We start from the raw sequence: 22,017 nt of genomic DNA on the forward strand, positions 1-22,017 counted from the left end.
TCCTCTCGCAGCCGCTGCTGCGCCTGCAAGTGTGACTCTGGGACTCCGGAATGCCGGGGTCCTGACAGGGGGCGGGCTCTAGAACCCCCGTCTCCTTGACAACGCAAGCAGAGGCCTCGGTCCCCTTGGCAACGCACTTCCTCGGGGCCCTCTCGCCTCTCTTCCCGCAGGAGCCAGCGGCGGCTTTCCCGGCAGCGGCAGCCACAGCTGGAGCCGGGAGTTTCTGCGGCGGCCGCTACCGAGGAGCTCCGAGCGGCGCGCGCTGCCTCGCGATTGGTCCAGATTAGGGAGGAGAAAGGGGGATGGCGGCGCCGCCGGGCCCTATTGGCCAGCTGGAGGGAAAGCCTCCGTCCTCATTGGCCGAGAGCGGCGAGGGGGGCGGCGAGCGTGCATGAGCGCGCGAGGTAAGGAGTCCGGGCTCGGGCGGAGGAAGGTCCTGATTGGCCGGTGCCTCACAGAACCAGCGTCTGGGGTGGGCGATGCGCTCGTGGCGCGTTTCCAGCGGGGGAAGGAGATTGGCTGGGCCTGCGGGCGGCTGGACCGGCGTTGGAACCGCGCATGTGCGGGACGGCGAACGTCGGCAGGTGCGGCCCCAGCTGACTTGCTTGTCATTGCGCTGTCGCCCGCGCGGGAACGCAGGCGCCCAGGGGTCTCCGCCCCGCCCTGCCAGCCTGTCCTCGTGGAAGAAGCATCTCGCGTAAGGGAAAAGAGGGCGGAGGGGCACCTTCCGCCGCCCGCCGAGAATGCCAGCTGCTTCTGCGCTCCTCCTGGTAGACACGGAAGTAATTGCCCCATTCACACGTGCACAAAACAGGCCCACCCCAATCCCCCCAGTTATTCCTTCTAAGAGCGCAGGTGAGCACAAGCATCAGCCAGGGTGAAGGAGCAGCCTGTGGGCTGCACAGTACTGAGGATTGGAGTGCCTATGTCTGCTACTATAACCACCAAATGGCACCATTGGCTGGGCTCAATTGTGCTTCATGTCCCACCTCCAGGAGTGGTCCAGAGGGTGGCAACAGGCCTTATCTGTGGTACCGGTAGCTCCACGTTTGCGGAATGCTCTGGTGGGATGTTTTTAATGAATTTTTTTCCCCTCTTTGTTTAAAGGAATCTGTGGGGGTTTGTTGTCGACTTATTTGGATTTAACTTGCTTTGGGTTGCCCTGGGCAAGATAAAGCAACTAACAAATTTAATAAATAAAATAATAATTAAATGAATCCCAGTTTATATGTTCCCCACTTGTGGCCAGGCCTGCCTTTGCATTACATCTGCTAAGACTATGCCACAGGAGTCATCTCTCTGGGGCATGGCATCACTGTGGGCCCATAGAGCAGATCTGGCTCAGGGAGTGTTTTTCAACAACATCCATACACAGCTTGAAAGATAAGGTGGTTTTCTAACTCAGTTGCTGTTTTATAGCTAGACTTCACAAGAAGAATGAAGTCTCATTTTGCATTCACAAAATCAGAAAACAGCAGAGTTGAAAGGGACATCCAAAGGTTCATATTGAAAACAGACAAATGAAACTGTCAGTCAACAGAGAGATGTGTCTTAAGCTTTGTCTAAACTTAAGTGACTTTTGTACTGTACATGTCTCAAACTAGCCAAGCCCTGCCCCTCCATTTCACATCCTTTGTACATTATATATACTCTTGCTGAGTAATTGTGTTCATCCAGCTTAGCTACCCAACCACCCATACTGTATTAATCATGTAAGGCATTGTAAACTACCCTGAACAATTTTTAGGCTGAACACAAGAATATATGTATCTTGCACATCCAGTTAGTGGGTGGTTTGCATCAACAGTATATATAAGAAGCCCTCAACCAAGATTGGCAGTGAGGAAATGAGATGTGGGAGGGGAGGGAATGACGTGTTTTAGAGACTAGGTTTTTAAAAATGACACTTGCAATATAAATGCCTATGTGCCTATTAAAATAATTTTTATTTACAAACATCTTTCTATCCATTTCCACAGCCTGGTGTCTTCAAGCAGATTTTTCTTCCCCTGGTGGGATTATACTTAAGTGCCCTTGCTGGTGTCTCTCTCTTTGTCTGCTTCTTCTTCTTCTCCCAGTATAGCAGCACCCAGTACCTGTAGGTCATCCAGCACAGCAAACAGAGACTCTATAGGAAGAGGGAGAAAAGCCCATAAGATCATGGAGTGATGGAGATCAGTGGATAATGCCAGTGAGGTAGATGCTCTTAACCTGGTGACCACCTGGGATGAGTGTTGAGAAGAATAGGGAAGAGCAGAAACTACTGTAGAAGGCTTCTATATCTAGCAGTTGTAAGAATTGCAAGGAATTGTGGGAAGGGAAATGGCACACATGCCAACTGTAGGATTTAATAGACATACCAAGCTGCTCTATTATCAGGGCCAGCCCTATCATTAGTCAGAGTGAAGCAGTTGCCTCATAGCCGCTTCTGAAGCCTGCCTGCTGCTGTAAAGTGTGGTGGATTAGTATGTTGAATGTTCTGTCAGCACAAGCATTTCAGCTATTCTGGAGTCGATTTTGGTGGGAGTAAGGGGGAGGGGAGCCCTGCTGTGCAAGCCGAAGTCCTTGCCCAGCGTTCTGCTGATGCAACTCACTGAATATACCTTTAGATGGAGGCTTAGATCTGGTCTTCTTGGGTGATTCTGCTGGGCCCTGGACTTCTGCGAGCCGATTCTGTCGATGCTGGACCAACAGCCCTTCCTCCCTCAAGGTAGCCTGTGCATGGAAAGAGACAGACGTTGATCGATCAACAGGCACCAATATGGGGCAGCCATGTGCCTTCACTCCTTGAACGTACCATCAGCAGATTCTTGTCCCTCTCAAGCTCCCGCAGACGTCCTTCAAGTTGTGCCATTTCCTGCTGCGTAGCAGACTCCTGCAGCTTGGCAAGTTCTTCGCTGCGAGCTTTGTCTCTTGCTGCCTGTCGCTCAGCCTGGCGTAGGGCAACCACTGCAGACACACAAAGCAGGAGGGAGGATCAAAAGAGGGATGACAAGCAGAGAGGGGAGTAAAGAATGTTTGGCTCCGCCTGCAGTGCAGCAGACTCAAAGCTACTTTATGCAGAGTCAAACCACTGATCTAGCTAGACTCGTATCATCTACTGCAACTGCCCTAGGAACACAGAGAGCAGCTGTAGACTAAGGTAGTCCCCTTCGTTCATCTGCCTCAGTATTATCCACAAAGGCTGACAGTGGCTTTCCAGGGCTTCAGGGAGGGATCTTTCTCAGCCCTACCTAGAAATGTCGGGGATTCAACCTAAGACCAATTGCATGTAAAACAGATGCTCTACCACCGGGCTACGACAACAACTACCAGTATCAGCCTTCAGGCAGGGATTTTTCCCAGTCCTCCTGCTGCAAGTGACTTTTCCCCCAAATGGAAATAGAAGTGGCTGAACTTGAGACCTTCTGCATAAAAGTATATAATCTATCCCTGAGCTGTACTGACTCTACATTAGGCAGTGTGAATCAGATGCCAAATTTTTGTCAAAAAAAGTGCCTGCTATTTAATACATGTTTTCACAAGACTCCTCCTTTTGGATTTTCTGCTTCAGGCACCAAAACATCCCCTAGTAGCCTCTTTCCATTTACAGGCAATCCACAATTTGCACAGGTGCGAAGGCAGAGCACACATATGCCTGTTTCGCCCGGCCCCCCTTTCCCAGCCACTTCCAAGTCACTGCGCTGTGTGCATCAACTGGACACATGTATATTGGTCGTTGCCTGTACAGCTGTTGTGCTGCTCACCTGCCTTTGTGTGTTCCCTCCGTGCTTCATTGAGCCCTCTCTCCATTTCTGACAGATCCTTGCGCATCTGCATTTCAATTTCAGTTACCTTCTCCTGCAGGGCTATGTAGAAAGGGCATGAAAATGACAACAGGCAGGGTTTTTGTCCCCCATCCCACAATGCCTTGCTCATTACAGTACTACATCAAGACTTTCAGGTGGCAGTACCTTCTCTGACTCTTAACTGTATTTACATGCATTCTCATGTTTGCAGTAGCCCATGGCTTCTGCCCTTGGCAGACAGCCCTTACCTTTTGCACATTGGATCACTGACAGCTCTCTCTGCTTTTCTAAATGCAGGCCCAGCCTCTCCAAGCCAAAAACAGCCCCACAGCCACAAATGGTGGCTTACCAGGAGCTAGATGAGGTGGGGAACCCTTTTCAACTCAAGTGCCACATGGTGGTGGGCAGGGCCAGGTGGAAAAATTGGGTGTGGCCAGAGGCAAAAGTGGGTGAAAAAACATGCAACGGAAGTAAGAAATACCAGAGTCAGGGGTTTCTGTTCACACCCACCTCTCTCCATCCAGGCAAGTGAGAGGCATCATCATAGTTCAATAATACACTCCAGTGAAGCAAAAGTACTTGAAGGAGGCAAGTACATGGATACATAGAATACTTTGAGATATTTTGCATCAGGTGATGGCTGACTTATCTCAGGTCCTTTTGGCCCTGCAGTGCAACTTTTCCTCAACAATCTAAGAAAGGTTTTTGTAAGGTGCAGGCCTGCCACCTTGGTGTGCTGCAAGGAAAGAAGGGATTGGCCCAGTTGCCAAACCAGGGGCCTTTCACAGGAGCAGCAAAAAACATATACCTAAAACATACAAGCCTCTTTGACAGGTATTCAACCCGAGACCCTGTGTGCGTAAGGTGTTTCAGTGGTAGAGCTCTTGTCTCATTCCAACCCAGATGTTCATCCTATGTATACGTTTGTGTGCTGCAACTGTGCGCAGGCAGTGTACTTCACTTTGTGTTTGCTTGTTTTCTGGTAGCCATGTACAAGAGGGGGGGGGGCGTAAGCAAAAGCCAATTTAAAAGCTCATCATGCCTCACCTCTGAAGTTAAAATCATTCCTTCCCCAGAAAAAAATGTAGCATGTCCCTAAGATACCTCTTTCATAATCCGCTCTTAACTGTCCCAGCTCCTGCCTCAAACTCTCTGCAGCCTCTTCACTCCTCTGTAGGTTGCTACAGGTTGCCTCCAGCTGCTTCTCTGTGGCTTCCTGTTGCTGCCTCAGTGTCTGTTCCACCAATGCCTTTGCCTCCAGCGTCTCCTGCAGGCTCTGCAACGACTCCCTCGTTTTCCTGAGCTCAAACTCCGCTGTAGGACAGAGGGGAGACAGTCAGTTGAGGGCAGTGCCCAGCAATCCAATATACCCAAATCACCTCCCCACTGCTTTTCTACACCTAGCTTCCGGGTGCCGTCACTGACAGTAGGGCCTAGTTCTGTGCCCGAACCATCTTACTACAGGTGGTGACTGGCTGAAAATAATTCCTCGCACAAATTCCCTGCACAAACTAGCAGGTCTCGGAGAATAATAGGTTAAACCTGTACTACCTGACATTAGGTCTTCTGACTGCAGGGAATTTGTTCTGTATGGAGAACTCATTCAGGTGAACCCTCACCTGTGGTCTTAAATGGTACAGAGACAGCTTTGTCACCTTAGTGGGAAGAGGGCCCAGAGTTGGTCACCTTGCTCTTTTGCTTCAGCCACTTTCTTCTCTATGAGTTGAGCCCCACGTTTGAGCTCCAGTGAGAGTTGATCCCGTTCTCTGTGCAGCATCTGTAGTTCAGCTTGAAGGTCTTCATAAGATGGCTGAATCCTGGGGAGGAAGTAGCCAGAGAGATCAGAAGTCCAGTCGTAACCCTGGACACTCAAGTGTTTCAATCGCTCAGTGGTAAAATTTTGGCTGGCTGCACTGGTTAACCAAAAAGTTGTTGTTGCCAGAATCCCACTCCTCCACAAGGCTGGGCCAAGTCCCTGAGATCATTCAACTCTGCCTTTGCTTCAGTTAGATATTTGCTGTTGGACTAGACCTTGGCTTTCAGCTCTACCCTACAAAATCCAAATGCTATTCCTAGAAACTTGGGGACTTTAATCCCCAACTTTTTCTATCTCTGCTCTAACACAGAATATATTAGGTTACAGGTAGGTAGCCGTGTTGGTCTGGGTCGAAGTAAAATAAAAAAATTCCTTCAGTAGCACCTTAAAGACCAACTAAGTTTTTATTTTGGTATGAGCTTTCGTGTGCATGCACACTTCTTCAGATACAGTGAAATAGAAGTCCCCAGGCACTTATGTAGAGAAGGGGTGGGGAGGGGTGGGGATGGGGAGGGGAGGGGGGATCACTCAGAAGGGTGGTGGAAGTGGGTGATTGACTGACTGATAGCTGTTGATGACCGAAAAACGACTGCAAATGGTTTTGCATGAAAAAGCAAGGGTTGAGATGGCTGAAGATCGCTTATCATGTATAATGAGATAAGAATCCGATATCTCTGTTCAAACCAGGTCCCTCCATGGTTTTGAGCTTGGTGATAAGTTGTAATTCAGCAACTTCTCTTTCCAGTCTATTTCTGAAATTCTTTTGTAGTAAGACAGCTACTTTGAGATCTTGTATAGAATGTCCTGGGAGATTGAAGTGTTCTCCTACTAGTTTTTCTGTCTTCTGGGGACTTCTATTTCACTGTATCTGAAGAAGTGTGCATGCACACGAAAGCTCATACCAAAATAAAAACTTAGTTGGTCTTTAAGGTGCTACTGAAGGAATTTTTTTATTTTACAGAATATATTACATTCTCTTAATTGGAGACTGAGCTTTTCAAAGGGTAAATTCTTGAATGGACTGGAACTGCAATGGCATAGGCAATGTCCCTTATTTATGTCTTAGTTTCTGTATACGAAGCAGAAATCTTAAGCATCGCAACTCTGGGTGAAGACCGTTTCGCAAAGCATTTTGTCCTTTCAGGAAGAAGTATACGCAGTCACCAACACTTCATAGTCTGCCTTTCAGCCTGTGCTAAGATTAGAGTTTTGAACTTACTTCTCATGGTCTGATCTTGTGGTGCAAGATTTCTCCTCTTGCTGAAGTCTGGCTAGTGCTATCTTCTGGCACACCAACCCTAGAAGCCATAATTATTCAGTTATTCATTGACAGAAGTGTATCAGCTATTCAAAGAAACCTAGACAAGCAGCTCATTTTGGGACTTTGGCCGCTTATATACTACCAGTAGGAGTGGGGAACCTGTGGCCTTCCATATGTTGCAAAACTGAAGCTCTCATTATCCCTGACCATTGGTCATGCTGGCTGGGGCTCATGGGAATTGTAATCCATTAATGTCTAGAGGGTCACAGTTTAGCCGCTCCTATTCTAGATTTTAGTGTTAGAGAGAAGCAAATGTATTAGTTGTTATAATATAAAGGAAGAAAAACGCAACACAAAAACAGTCCAGGTGGTCATCCCACTAATAAGTAGAACTGAAGATCCTATGAAAACATGTTGCAAAAAGAAAATATGTATGCTGACCACAATTTCCACTTAGAATGCAGGGGCGGGGGAGAGAGGTGCATGTTGACTCCACAAATTGAGAATTCTTTTTTAATAGTGCAGACTATCATAGGCCCTTGAGGCTTTACCTGCCAAAACAAATATATGTTTGGCGCCTGCAACAGAAATCCCAAGTACAGTGCTGAAAACAAAGTATGCAGATTAAGGTATGGAAATCATTGTTAAGTTTGGGTTCTGGGTTGTTGTTGTTTTCTGCACATTCATTCAAAACATGCATGCTTCATGCTGAACCACCGTGTCTCTGAAGCCTTGAAAACTATGGCAATGAAGAGTTGTTGCAGAAATAACAGGAACAGGTCAAAGAGGTGAAAAGCTACTGGGCAGGGGTGGGGAACTTCAGGCACAAAAGGTGACCCTCTAAGCCTCTATCTGGTCCTTGAGACTCTCTTCACACCTCATCCCTCTCAGGCTCTGCTTCATAAAGTCCTAGAGAGCTTTTGCCTGGCTAGAATGCATCCTTGAGTTTTAATCATGCCCCTTGTTTGCTAAATGCAGGCTAGAGGACTGAGTGAAGAACTACTGTGCAAAGGCAAAATTTACACTCATGGCTCCGCTTATTTTCTCTTTGGTCACACCTGTCATAGGCATAGGGCCCCCAGGTGGAAATGTGACCCTTGGTCTGACAAAGGTTCCCCAGTCCTGCTGTAGGGATTTTAAACTGAGAGGGATTTGCAGCACACCGGAGACTTAACAGTTTTATGCTGCTTTAACTATCATGATTTCCCAAAAAATAATTGTGGGAACCGTAGCTTAGCGAAGATGCAGTGACCTCTATTAGAAACCTCTACAATTGCTAACAGAATGACAATTCCTTTGACAGCCTAAGTGTGTGCCTGTTCAGGGACAAATTCATTGAGGCTTGCACCAAAGAAGTGTGAACAGAGTTACAGTTTGGGGGGCTAAAGCTTCAGGCAGTCATGTCAGTCCCATTCAAAAAAAAGGGCACAGAGAGAGAGAGAGGGAGGGAGGGAGGAAGGGAGAGGGAGAGAACAGAATCCTAGTCACACTTACAGTATATGGAAATTATCTCAACTGAACTCAGTGTGACCTTTCTTCTACTTAAAAGTTAAAATATGCACAGCACAATACTGGCTTGTTAAGTCTGTGGATTAAGATAAGGCACCTGAGAGATTGGAGGGGAGGGGAAAGGTTGTCTGTGGAGTCTCTGAAAATAATCTGAAGTATGTCTGGTATGTTGGGAGGGAACATTATGTGAACAGAGCAACATCTAGAGATGACAAAAAGGAAAGCACTTTAACTGTTGTGAAATTCATTAACATATGGATCATAAAGAATAAATGGGTTGTCTGCAACCATCTAAATTAGTGTTTTGACTGTAGTTCTAAATGTCAATGAGCTTAAAATAATTTAGCCAGAAGAAAGGTATAGGAAATCCCTCAGACAGGGCTGACCCAATATATTTTTGTGCCTCAGGGAAAGAACAAGAGTGCACACCTCCTTTCTGTGTACAGAAGTCAATCAGACTGGCAGTCATATCTTAACACCACTTAACACCTCTGGTGCTAGGACAATGCCCTCTGCAGCACCTAAGGCAAGTCATACAAAGACTGACAGGGGAACTTGAGCCACTACCCCTCCCTCGCAATCCACTACCTGAGGTAGCTGCCTTTAAAAGTATTTGTTTAACAAGATTTATATATCACTTGGTAGTTCTAAAAATCTTTAAGCAGCTCACAATGCAAAGTAAAGCAATAAAATTATTCAAAATATTCAAACCATGATTAAAATCAACAGTAGCTGAGAAAAAAACTGAAACTTTTCCATGCCTAGATGGGCTTGTGTAGAAACAAACACATTTTAAGCAGGCACTGGAAAAATTACAACGAAGGCACCTGCCTGATGTCAATTGGCAGGAAGTTCCAAAATATAGGTGCCACCCCACTAAAAAAATGGTTTCTTACAAGTGTGGAAGTGTATTATGTAAATAAGGTAAAGGACGGCCAAGGGAGCTGGCGTTTGTCCACAGACAGCTTTCTGGGTCATGTGGCCAGCATGACTAAACCGCTTCTGGCACAACGCAACACTATGATGGAAGCCAGAGTGCACGGAAACGCCGTTTAACTTCCCGCCACAGTGGTATCTATTTACCTCCTTGCACTGGTGTGCTTCTGAACTGCTAGGTAGGCAGGAGTGGGGACAGAGCAATGGGAGCTCACTCCGTCACGGGGATTTGAACTGCCAACCTTCTGATCAGCAAGCCCAAGAGGCTCAGTGATTTAGACCACAGCACCATGTCCTTAAAGTATTATGTAGCCCCTGTAACAGTGCTAGTTCTGCAGATCGAAGGAGTTAATTGGGCAAATACAGGGTAAGACAATCCCACAAGTTAACTGGTTCCAAACTGTTAAAGGCAAATCAGCAACCAGCACAGATCTCTGAGCAGAGGTGTTATAATGCTGACACCTGTGCTGAAGTACTCTGCACCAACTGTGGTTTCTAGATCAAGTGCGAGGGAAACCCTACACAAGTGCATGGCAGTAATCCAACCTTGAGGCCACTACACCAGACTTACGTGGCACAGAATTTTCATGAATGAATAAGGAGGCCTTCAGCACACAATGACCTCGTTCACATACAACACTAAATCAAACCAGTTTAGCGCAAATAGGCAGGTTCCTGAACAATCCATTGTTTCAGCCCTGATTCTAATGCCACAAGAAGCCAAACCATGACTTGCCTCACAGCATCCAAAGGACCAAAGCAACCACAATCTCATTCTGACAGTCCATAGATCTATGCTAAGTCATGGTTTGACCTTATTGTAAGATGGAAACTGAGCAAGTGCCCCCATCTGCATATTTTCAAGTGTGTATCCACCACCATGAGGGTAGGATCCTAGCTCATAAATAAAAACAATGCAAACAAAGTAAAGAGATTATAATATTATGGTTAACGTAGCTTCACCAGTTATATGGAAGTAATTGAGTCTCATGTGGGTCAAGATATGCCCAGCAAGAATATCAAGATTTGGGTTTGGCGATGAAGGTTGTATAATGTCTAGATTGCAAAATGGCTTTCCACCATTACCTTGGACAGTGTCAACTCTCTTGGCTGCGAAAGCAACTCTGTTTCCCAATCCCATGAGGCGTGACAAGGCTGCTCTCCATGATTCTTCCTGTCCAGTCAGTTGCTGGCTTAGCCTGTGGAGCAGAAGAAGACACAGCATCTTAGCCTGGACTTTAAAAGGAGGAGTAAAAAACCATTAAATGAAAGTTAGCCAAGAGCAAGGAAGGAGGAGGAAGACTTCAGTAAATTGGAGGTGTCAAATAAATGGCCTTTGGGCTTTCTCAAGCTCTCTGCAGTCCTCAATACCTGGAAGACCAACGGTTCCACACAGAGCTGGGGAAATTCAACCATTACTGTATTGCTTTGTCCTTCCCAGTTACCTGCTGACAAAGTCTCCCAGGCCCCGAAGGGCATTTTCAGAGGTCTCTGCCCTCCGTTGAAGATCCTGTGCCAACTCATTCGAGCGCAATGCCTCTGCCTGCAGAGTCTGGAAGGAAGGAGAAAGCTCCAAGCAATACTGCCCCCCTGAAAGAGAGAGGCCCTAAACTCATTTGTCAAGGACTGCCCTCTCCCTCCACCCTTCAGCATCACCCTTCAGCTCTTAAGCCTGTTTTAATGGGGGAAAGGATGTACCCCTTTCTAATCTTGTCTTCTTGGGCAAGGGGCGTATGAGAACTTACTTTGTTTCTCACTCTTTCCATATCAGCTTCAGCAGATTTGTCTTCTAGGCTGTGGAGCAACAGTGCCACCTTCTGGTCCCTGGACCCTACTTCACCTTCTAGCTCTTTGACCTGTAGGCAGAAAATTAAGACCTGGCTTATTACCACGTAAGCTTTGCATTTAACAATTTGCCTGCTAACACATGCAAGCAAGCAAACTTGAAGGAGAGCGGCAGATTGCTTTCAAGAGACGCCCTGAGACCCCGAGGTATAGGGTGGTGTATCAATTCAAAAAAATAACAATCATTTCATCTCCAACCAAAGAAGAAAGATAGCAGATATCTTGAAGGACTTCTCCCTCTTCTGATAGTCTGGTTGGTAGGCAATTTTTATTGTATTTTTTTACTAGCCTGGTAACAGTTTCCAGGCTCCACAACGAGCATGAATTCAGATATCTCTGTAATCCTCACAGAAACCTCAAATTCCCCACCTGGAGAACCCAGGAGTCCTGGCTCACAATTCTCATGCTCTTCCACACTCCATTTTCAAAAAACCTACCTAGGAGCTTGGGCTTTCAGGTTCTCCCTGCTCCACTCCAACACAGCCCCCTCCCTCAAATCAAGCACATACCTTCCTTTCTAGCACTTTGGTGGTATCTCTGTGACTGAGCTCTTGAGATTTCAGCTGCACCAGGAGACAAAATACTTTCTCCCGCCACCGAGTCAGCAGGTACTGCCATTTCTGAGACGATTCAGGCCGAAGAGGATCCTCAAGCTGCACCTGAAAAGATCAAACATTAAAGAAAACAGCTTTTAAGAAGGGTGTGTTTGTACCCAATACCCAGTCAATAAAAAGAACTATTTTGAATAGTTTGCAGTTCTGTAATCTACTACAGTGGTACCTCGACTTACGAATAACTCTACTTACGAATGTTTCTACTTACGAACGGAGCTCCGTCCGCCATCTTGGATGCAGTTTAGATAGGATTTTTTTCTACTTACGAATTTTTAGATAGGGTTGCTTCGACTTACGAATTTTTTCTCCCAATGCATTCCTATGAGATTCGACTTACAATTTTTATCGACTTACGAATGTGCGTTCGGAACGGATTAAATTCGTAAGTAGAGGTACCACTGCATTTGGGACCCACAAGGCTACTATTCTTCGCTATCGTACCCACTGCCCTCAAATGTATCTACCTTCTTGCTGATCTCCATCTCCTGTAGCGTCAGAATATCGTTGAGGGAAGTTAGGCGAACCTGCAGCAGCTCAGCTGTAATTTTCAGGGCATCCTTCTCTTCTTCCAGTTGCTGAAATAGAAGCAAAGTAATGTTGCAATCATACTGCATACTCATAAATCCATGCAGAAGAAAAGGAGCTCTGCTATTTGAAGTGCCTTGTGTTACCTTTCCTATCCTGGGCTGCTTCCATACTGGGCATTTCATGTGGAACTTTGTTCTTTTACGTTTTATGGGGCATCTGCATGCTATCATGAACAAAGTATTCCATTTCTGTTTCCTGTGTTCAACATTCCTTCCTCCACCCCCCTGAACTCTGAAAATCTGACTTTTTAAAAAGCACAGTAGAACAGTTTGCACAATTTCTCCAGGTACTGGCGATTCATCAAGCAACTCTTCTGTAGATTGTATGTACTGCTCTAGTCATTTCTGAGGTTGGGGGTTAAACTTCAGGCATGCAGATGAAATTAGGCCTGGTAGGGTTCCTAACTTGGCCTGGGAAGTCCGTTTCCCCAAAACTGTGACCATCTGCCCCTCTTCTGATGTTATATGTCATGGGGTGGCCAACTCCAGAGAGACTGCGATCTACTTTCAAGTTTAAAATCTGCTAGTGATCTACCCCATTTTTTTATGAGTTCAGCTCAAACTTGTTGACCTTTTTTTAGGGAGGGAAAATGCCCCCCTTTATAGGGGTTCAGCTCAAATTTTGATTGGAGTTTGGCATAAGGTTGTAGAGCGCTTTTTTTGTGAACAGGGGAAATGCATTCACACCTCACCTCTAGGAAAGAGGGGGCGGGGCCGGGTGCTCCTAGGGAAAAGCAAAGGAAAAGGAGCTCAGGATCGACGTGCAGGGGGGCAGCTGCACCCCCCAAGAAGCAAAAAAAATAGTTATAAAGAGCCCTCTTGCTCTCCCGCCTCAGCAACGTGTCAGCAATTGACTGGTAGATCCTTGGGAGTCTGGGCCTCACCCCCTAGGCCAGGTGTAAAGGGCCTTGCAGAAAATATCGTCATTCAAGAAGAATCCTGCTCAGCGGAGATGGAGGAAAGCCATGCATCCCAAAGCTCACTTGAAGGACATCAAAGCCCACCTTCTTGGGCGTGGACCTGGATCTGATAGTACACAAAGGAAAGAAATCCAGAAGAGGAACAAGCTAATGGGAACAAGGACACAAATGTGAGAGAACACATAAAAGAGCCCTCCATGTGACTCCCTGCAACAGGGAATAGTAAAGTATCAGATCCAGGTCCACGCAGATCGCTCCATACAAACACACCCCTCGCACACCAGCATTTCCGCTTCCAGAAGCGTAATGCTTCTCTTACTTACATCTCTAATTATCTTTCAACCCAAATTGTGAAGACCAGGCTGTGGGGCATGAAGGCTGCTCCCTGCATGCAATTTAATTCACAAGAAAAGGCGGTGAGCTCATTCAAGGTATTTTGTTTTTATGTAACAGTTCAGATCTTGCAACACTTATTCTGATTGCTAATGTCAGTTTGTCCATTTAAGCAGAATTAAAGCACTCTGGTGCAACAAATCCACTTTTTTAAAGGACTTATTTGCGGTTAGGGCACTGACAAGGCAATGCACTAAAAAGTGTACGGTAAATTACTGATGGCAGAACCCAGAAGCAAATCAGGATGAATGCTAAATATTGGCATCATCTAACTTCCACGTAAATTTTGTGCAAGCAAATCACGTTGAATGCTTAATTTTATTCTTTTTTTTTTTAAGGATCTGCATGAGCAGAGAGCCTTTGCCTCTTTCTATGGCCGCGCTTCGCAAGACGAAGAAAATTATGTTGTCTTACGAATGCCTCGCGCAACGCAAAACTCTTTCATCTAGCGAGTTTTTCGTTGTGCGAGGCATTCATAAAGCGAGGCACCACTGTATGTTCTAAGATGTTTAAAATAGTCAAAAAGACAACAGCTTTTAATTCCTCTGAATTTTATATCTACTTTCCATTTTTCAAAGCTGGATCCCAAAGTTATTTCAGGCAGAATAGTTGGATTTTTAGGCCCATTGCTTTGCTGAAGTTAATCACACACACACACACACTGCAGTGGAAACTGCATGCAGCTGAGCAGCTCACATTCGGAGCATCAACACAGAAAGGAACAGAAAGAAAGTGACACAAATATTTTGATTGAAGTGTCTTAGAAAACGATTTTAAATCATGGACACCTTGGTTCTGAAAATGGTGTTGCCTGTATTGGTGTGAGTGATGGGGTCCCATGGCACAAAATTTCATGTGGTCCCAGTGCAAAGGAAAAGAGCAAAGATCTTCTCCCTTACTATAATGTCCAAACAAGATGTGATGGGGAAGAAGAATGATAGGTTTGTAAGGAGTCTTCAATAATTTTGCCAAGGAAATTCTTATTGTTCAAGGCCTAATTCTATTAGCCTCTCTTGTGATCCTTTATGAAATGCATTCAGGACCATCAAACAAATCTGTACTGAGATACACCTATCACCATTTTGACTATTGGAACTGCTCTGAATCTGACTTCAGGAAGAACGTGTTTTAACTGCAGAGTGTCCTGGAAAAGACACTCTGCATTAGGAAAGAAGGGAACTGAGTTCCCTCCCATTTTCCACTTTCCTGATGTTCCAAATGACCAGTACCCTGGAGTTATGATTTGTATTGTTGTCAGGATTCTAACTGGCCTAACTGACCTAAGAATTCTGCAGAGCAGTTGCTGCTGTGGCTGGCTGCTCAGGTGAAAGTCAGCTCAGTGGCCAGCAGCTTAGTCTACTTGAGGCTCAGGAGCACCTAGCAAATACTGGTCGATTCCTGGCACACTAGACTCTAGCTGAATAACGCATTTCAGGTAAGTTTATGGATTAAACGTTCCTCACTATGCCATCAGGTGTGTTTATGCTCTGTGGAAAAGGATAGCTGCAGTGGCAGATAGCAAAACAGCGAAATCATGAGCAGATTCCCATCCACAACAGGTTGCTGAGGTTATGACCATTTTCACAGGACCGATGCAACAGTATATTAAATCAGTAGCAGTGTGTTGGAAGGAAGTATGTGTGTCGGCTTCTCTGGATCAGATGTCTATACCTAACCAGGGGGTGGGAGGGAGCAGGGGAACTCTTTCTTTTGCTGCTTCTTTCTGACCATGGAAGGAAGAATGCAGGAGGGAGGATGTCCTTCAATGACTAGACATGCTTGTTATTCCCTCTCTCATTGCATGTTGTCTTCTCTTTTGTTTCCAGGATGCCTGCCAATGTCTCCCTGAGTCTTCTCTCCAAACCCCGCCTGCGGTTGAGAGAAGGCTCTCTGTTGGTGAGGTGGCTGAGCTTAGTTTCTCGCCTCCAGTTATGTGCGTTCTTGACGGAGATTTTGGGCTGGATGATGTGCATTGCAACAACAGCCAGTGTGAACTGGAGAGTGTGGCGTGTAGAAAACATCGATGGAAACGCCTCTGGAAACGTCTGGATTGGAATCTGGGCTGTCTGTTTTTGGAGAGACCCTTCTAACGATGGCAACTCTTTTTGGCATTGTGAAGTGCTCCATGAGAAATATCCACGCCTCCCAAGGGAAATTTTTATTGCTCAGAATTTAATGGCATTAGCTTCCATTATGAATTCAGCGGCCCTAGTGTTAATATCATTTGCCTTGTACAATGTTTTTGAGCCCAGAAAACATAAGGATTTTGTGTTAACCTTTTTTAGGATTGGAGCTTTCCTGAACTTATTTGCAGGGATACTTGTCCTGATTTCTGTGATATGGAACATGTCTGCTGTCTTGCAAAATGGGGAAATCAACTTCCCAGACAAATTTGAATTGCCTCCAATTCCCAGCGAGCAGCATATAGGACTATTACCTAGGCTATATCGCTGCGGGTTTCCAGCTGCTGAGTGCAGCATTTGTTGTGATTGAGATATTTTGCGTCAAGTCCCCCGCAATAGAGACACGTGAAATAGAAACTGTAATGGTGATTACCCCAGGAAGTGTGGTAAAAACCGAGAGTCTAACTACTTGTTCGAAGTGTGGTTCTCTGCTGGATCTGGTAATTCGAGAGGAAACATGCTCAGTGATGGAGGAAAGCGATGTAGAAAATATTGTAATTCAAGAGGAATCCTCCTCAGTGGATATAGAGGAAAGCCATGAATCCCAAAGGTCACCTGAAGGACATCTAAGCCCACCTGAAGTCCCAAAACATACCATTATACATGTGATTCCCTGCAACAGGGAATAATAAACATCTCTTTCATTTCCCTGGAGGAGTGTTTATTGGTAGTACCTTGAATAAATAGACAAATTTGGGATTTTTATTCCTTTTAATGCTATAGGATATAATCTTTTGATGTTATAGGACAGGGGTTGCCAACTTCCAAGAGACTGCGATCTACTCACAGAGTTAAAAACTGACAGTGATCTACCCCCTTTTGGGGGGTTCAGGTTGAGGTTGAGCTTTTTTTAGGAAGGAAAGCCCTGTTTGGGGGGATTCAGGGCAAACATGTAGAGCTTTTTTAGGGGAGCCAAAGTTGCTGAGCTTCTTTGGGGGGAGCCAGTGATCTACCACAGACGTCTACCAGTAGATCACGATCTACCTGTTGGACATGCCTGTTATATGTAATGCCAGGTATGGGACAGGTAAAGGCAGGGCTAGGAACAATCAGAAATCTTAAAGTGCTCTCTCCATTGTTCCACTATGGCTCAAGCACCACCCACCCCCATCTGAAGCTAGAGAAAGGGCAACAGGATGGTTATTTGGATTCTAGAAGGATGGAAGCAAAGTTGGTATTCCACTTGTAGCTTAAAGCACAACAGCAACACTTAAGAGTGGTTGGGACAACCCAGTCAGATAGGCGGGGTATAAATAATAAAATATCATCATCATCATCATCACCACCACCACTTAGATGCTGCTAACTGTCCATGTCTGAAAAGCCCCCAGGTCTCACCTGCACTCTGCTCATAAGTTGGTCCCGTTCAGCACTAGGCTGCTTTGACTCCTGTTCCCCAACATAGGTCTTCAGCTGCAGGAGCAAAGCATTCTGGGAAGCCAGCTCTGCCTCAGCTGCACTGAAGGAGAAAAATACAAAGGGTTGCCTTGGTACAGCCTGGAGACAAGCCAGTGAGCCCTAATAATAATAATAATAAATTTTTATTTATACCCCACCCTCCCCAGCCAGGGCCGGGCTCAGGGCAGCTAGCACCAAATATAAATTACAATAAAGTGTAATAGAAAAAAGACACAAACAGTTAATTAAAATACAGCTTAAATTGCAGCCTCATTTCAGTAGTAGCCCATAAATCAAGACCATAAGACCACATCAGACATTCACCCGAGCCAGCTATCCATGCTGGTCCTACATGGGCCAGCAAAAAAACCAAGGGAAGATTTATACTGTATACCAAATCCCATATAAGGGGTTGGAGTGAGTCTAAGCCGAAGGCCAGGCGGAACAGCTCCATCTTTCTGGCCCTGTGGAAAGATGTCAAATGCTGCAGGGCCCTGGTCTCTTGTGACAGAGCGTTCCACCAAGTCGGGGCCAGTGCTGAAAAGGCCCTGACCCTAGTTGAGGGCAATCTAACCTCCTTGAGGCTTGGGACCTCCAAAGTGTTGTTATTTATGAACCTTAAAGTCCTCTGCAGGGCATACCGGGAGAGACGGTCCCGTAGGTACGAGGGTCCTAGGCCGCATAGGGCTTTAAAGGTCAAAACCAGCACCTTAAACCTTAACCTGAAAGGTAAGGGACCAACTTAGAGGAAAAGAACCTGAAGGAGTGATCACACCTGAGTTGGTTCTGGAGAACATCCCTCTTCTCCCTTAACTGGACAGCCTCCTTCTGCTGAGCCCCCAAATCCTGTTGGAGTGCCCACAGCTGCTGATTCAGGGACGCAACTTCAGCCCCGTGGACTTCAGAAAGCTTGGACAACTGTGGGAAGAGGGGAAGAGGCTAACATCCTGGTAAGCAGCGACCACCTGCTATTCACACTACTCTTCCAGAAAACCTAGGAATGGAGTGTTCTGTTGGTGGAAGGAATGGAGAAGCTGCGGCCCACCAAAAGCTGATGCACTGTCATTCCCCATTACCCCTGACAACTGGCTATGCTGTCTAAAGCTGGTGGTAACTGGAGTACAATAGCATTTGAAGGACCACCACTTTCCACCCCTTGCAGAGCCTGCCTTATCTAGCAGAGATGCCAATCCAAGTTTTAATTCTGCACCCACTCAAAACAACTTTTTCTCCCAGAATGCTTTCTTTTGAGCGCTCACCTCTGCCTGGTGCTCCTTGAGCACGGTCTCTAGGCACTCTCGCACCCTTTCCTCTTGAATTCTCTGCTCAGCTTCTGCTTTTTCAAGGGCCCCCTGCAGCTCTCCTCGCGCCAGCCCAACTTCATGTCTGGATCTTTCCTTGGTCAACTCCAGCTCCTCTTTCAGGGAATCGGCCTCCAAGCGCCTCTGCCTCCTAAGCTCCTCCAGCTCTACCTTGAGAGCCTCAATTTCCAGTTTGCTGCTGCTCCTGACTTCCTCCAACTCTGCCTTCAAGCCAGCAGCCTCTGCCTTGCTCCGGCTTTTTAGTATTGCAAGCTCGCTCTGAAGGTCAGAGAGGGTGTTTTCTCGACTGGCCGCTGCTGCTTCTTGCTGGGCTGAGGCAACTCGGAAGGCAGCAAGCTCTGCCTCCAGTCGCTGGATCTCGTGGAGCTGGTGGGAGATGATCTCAGCCTGTTGGGACATGGCCAAGGTGTGACATATGCTTGAGGGCTCAGCTCCTCTATCCAAAGACCTGTAAGATAAAGAATTTGATAAAGGTCCTCCCACCTCCAGGGGGCACCATTTTATGTCCTGCTGGTTACGGTAGTTCAAAAGTTCAGGGTGTTTCCAGTCTAAGGGCTGCTGTTCAAGGAGTGAGCTGGTCACAAGCTGAACTCTAATGTATGCAATGCTTCCCAGGAAAAGGAGAGAAGAGCACCAGAGAGATACAGCAAATAGAGCAAAGCTGGGGTACAATGTGCCTAGCAGGAGATGCTCTCATTTCTCATTGTACTCAGTTCTTCAGTGGAGAACCACAAGTTAAGGGAAGTGTCTCATAAAATCTATTTTTATGGCTGCAAACCTACAAAAACATATACAGTGGTACCTTGGTTCTCAAACGCCTTGGTTCCCAAACGCCGAAAACCCAGTAGTGTTCTGGTTTTTGAACGTTTTTCGGAAGCTGAACATCTGATGCGGCTGTCGGCTATTGTTTTCAGGGAACCTATGCCAATCAGAAGCCGCGTCTTAGTTTTCGAATGTTTCGGAAGTCAAACGGACTTCCGGAATGGATTAAGTTTGGCGCTTTTGTTTTTGCTGTTTCTTTTGCGTTTTTGTTTTTGAGGCTTTTTTGGTTAATTTGTTTTTGACTGTGTGGAACTCAGTTCAGCTACTGATTGATTGTGTGACTGCGGAAATGGATTAAAAAAAAACCCCAATCCAAACAATGACTATCATCAGTGCAGGTAAGAAAAAAATAGTAATTTTAATTTCTATCATCTACAATACTGTCTTACTTATTTTATAGTACAGTACATTGATTATTGCTTTCATTTTATGGATCAATGGTCTTCTTAGATAGTAAAATTCATGTTAAATTGCTGTTTTAGGGTTGTTTTAGGTTGTTTTTTAAAGTCTGGAACGGATTAATAAATTTTGCATTACTTTCTATGGGAAAGTGCGCCTTGGTTTTGGAACGCTTTGGTTTTGGAACGGACTTCCAGAACAGATTAAGTTTGAGAACCAAGGTCCCACATACTTGTTTTTACATTCTTGTTTTAATTCACCTGTGTTTTGATTAATGTTTTTGCACTATTTTGTGTAAACTGCTTAAGAGATTGTTTTTTAATTACCTATAAATGCCGTTAAATAAGTAAAATGATGTTCATAATTGGATGGTATAAGGTGAAATGGATAAGAGGAAAGGGGGAAATTGTAGGGGTCATTTCACCTGGTTCTGGTTCCTGGTTCTTCTGTCTTATCTCCCTTTGTGGCCCATCTGTGGAGTTCATCCTTCAATCTCTGGTTTTCTTGCTTGAGTTCAACTACCTCATAGTTAGGAAGGCAAGGGGCATCCCAGGGTACTGTAGTGGACACAGGTAGAGGTGGTGCTGACCGGCTCTGGAAATGTGAAGGTGGGATCAACTCCTGTGGCCCTAAGAAAGAAATGACAGCAGATTGCTATGACATTAGATTGCCACCTAGCCCTGTTAGAAAGAGTTTAAGTGCAGGAAATAGGGTGATCTGGAAAACTAGTGAAAAAATCCTTCCTTATGCTGAAATGTGAATACTGTGCACCATCTACATTTAAGGCCCAGAGCCTAGGGCTTGCCGATCAGAAGTTCAGCGGTTCGAATCCCCACGACGAGGTGAGCTCCTGTTGCTCGGTCCCTGCTCCTGCCAGCCTAGCAGTTCAAGAGCATGTTTAAGTGCAAGTAGATAAATAGGTACCGCTCCAGCGGGAAGGTAAACAGCGTTTCCGTACACTGCTCTGATTCGCCAGAAGCGGCTTAGTCATGCTGGCCACATGACCCGGAAGCTGTCTGTGGACAAACACCGGCTCCCTCAGCCTATAGAGCGAGATGAGCACCACAACCCCAGAGTTGTCCGTGACTGGACCTAATGGTCAGGGGTACCTTTACCTTTACAACTTGCTAGTTTTTTTAAATCACACTTGCCAGACAACAGAGGTTTCTGGGAAGTTTCCAAAGGCAGCCCCATGTACTTTACAGATATTTAATCTAGAGTCCAGCAAGATATAGGTAACAGTGGCTGAACTCTCTTTGCATCATAAGCAGGCAGTAAACATTTTAAAAATTAGTGCGGGAATGAGATAATAAATTTGCTCTTGCTTTACCAGTGGGCTTTAAACCTCTGAATGCAGCAGGTGGGTTCAGCCGTCTGTCTGAATCATTTCTTCTGTCCATGGTCCCAAGTCACTGTCCTTCAAAAGATATAGAAATGTTTACCTAATCTAATTAGATATTTTCAGGCTTGAACCGCAAGCTCTAAAACAGGCCTAACTCATATGAAACACCACCACCACCATAATAGCGCTCAATGAGGCCATACTATATACTACTAACATCTTACGGAAGTAATATAAAAGAATGCAGTTTTTATCAATGTAATAATATATAATGATGCACTGTTCTTCAAGAAATCACAGAAGCCTATTTTGGCATCAAGTAGTATATAAATAAAAAGACAGATAAGATGACTTGCTCACTCTCTAGACTCATTTTGGTCCTATGGGCCATACATAAAACCCAGGAAGCTTTTTGACTTTTATGCAGGCAGTTTGTAAACCCTTGGGAAAAAATAATGGGATCCACACACTTCCTTTTCAAGATTTGGTCGAGTCTCCCATCGCTGACAAAGCTTTCTATTTCGAGTTGATCGTAAAAACCACTGCTTCACTTCATCTAGAGAACAGTTTCCCAAACTGGGGGTCTCCAGCTGCTTTTTTTGGACTACAATTCCCATCACCCCTAGCTAGCAGGACCAGGGATGATGGGAATTGTAGTCCTAAAACAGTCGGAGCCCCCCCCCCCAGTTTGAGAGACCCTGGTCTGGAACCCCATTTCTCCCCTTGTCAGCTGCTTCCCACATCCCCACTCATGGGCTACGCTGCTTCTGGGAGCCGCTGAGCCCTAACTCGCCACCACTGAGGGGCGGCGGCCCGTTTCCTCTCAAACCTCCGCCGACGCCGACTAACGCTCCACCAACCGACCCGGAGCCCGGACTGCTC

General features: G+C 45.8%; 1 protein-coding gene across 1 annotated transcript; it reads right to left on the reverse strand.

Moving 5' to 3' along the window:
* Window positions 1-1,882: 1,882 nt before the first annotated feature.
* On the reverse strand, window positions 1,883-22,017 carry CCHCR1 (coiled-coil alpha-helical rod protein 1). Its single transcript, XM_035107029.2, has 18 exons — window positions 21,965-22,017; window positions 21,124-21,210; window positions 20,218-20,422; window positions 18,510-19,020; window positions 18,026-18,168; window positions 17,191-17,311; window positions 12,234-12,344; window positions 11,665-11,814; window positions 11,056-11,166; window positions 10,756-10,862; window positions 10,397-10,509; window positions 6,824-6,902; window positions 5,475-5,605; window positions 4,893-5,102; window positions 3,747-3,848; window positions 2,798-2,949; window positions 2,604-2,715; window positions 1,883-2,128 (listed from the first exon to the last, which is right to left on the reverse strand). The coding sequence occupies exons 2-18, from the start codon at window positions 21,191-21,193 to the stop codon at window positions 2,025-2,027; spliced, it is 2,532 nt and encodes an 843-aa protein (XP_034962920.1). The 5' UTR covers window positions 21,194-21,210; window positions 21,965-22,017; the 3' UTR covers window positions 1,883-2,024.

The sequence above is a fragment of the Zootoca vivipara genome, chromosome 2, assembly GCF_963506605.1.
Source record: "Zootoca vivipara chromosome 2, rZooViv1.1, whole genome shotgun sequence".
In the NCBI taxonomy this organism is placed as follows: Eukaryota; Metazoa; Chordata; class Lepidosauria; order Squamata; family Lacertidae; genus Zootoca; species Zootoca vivipara.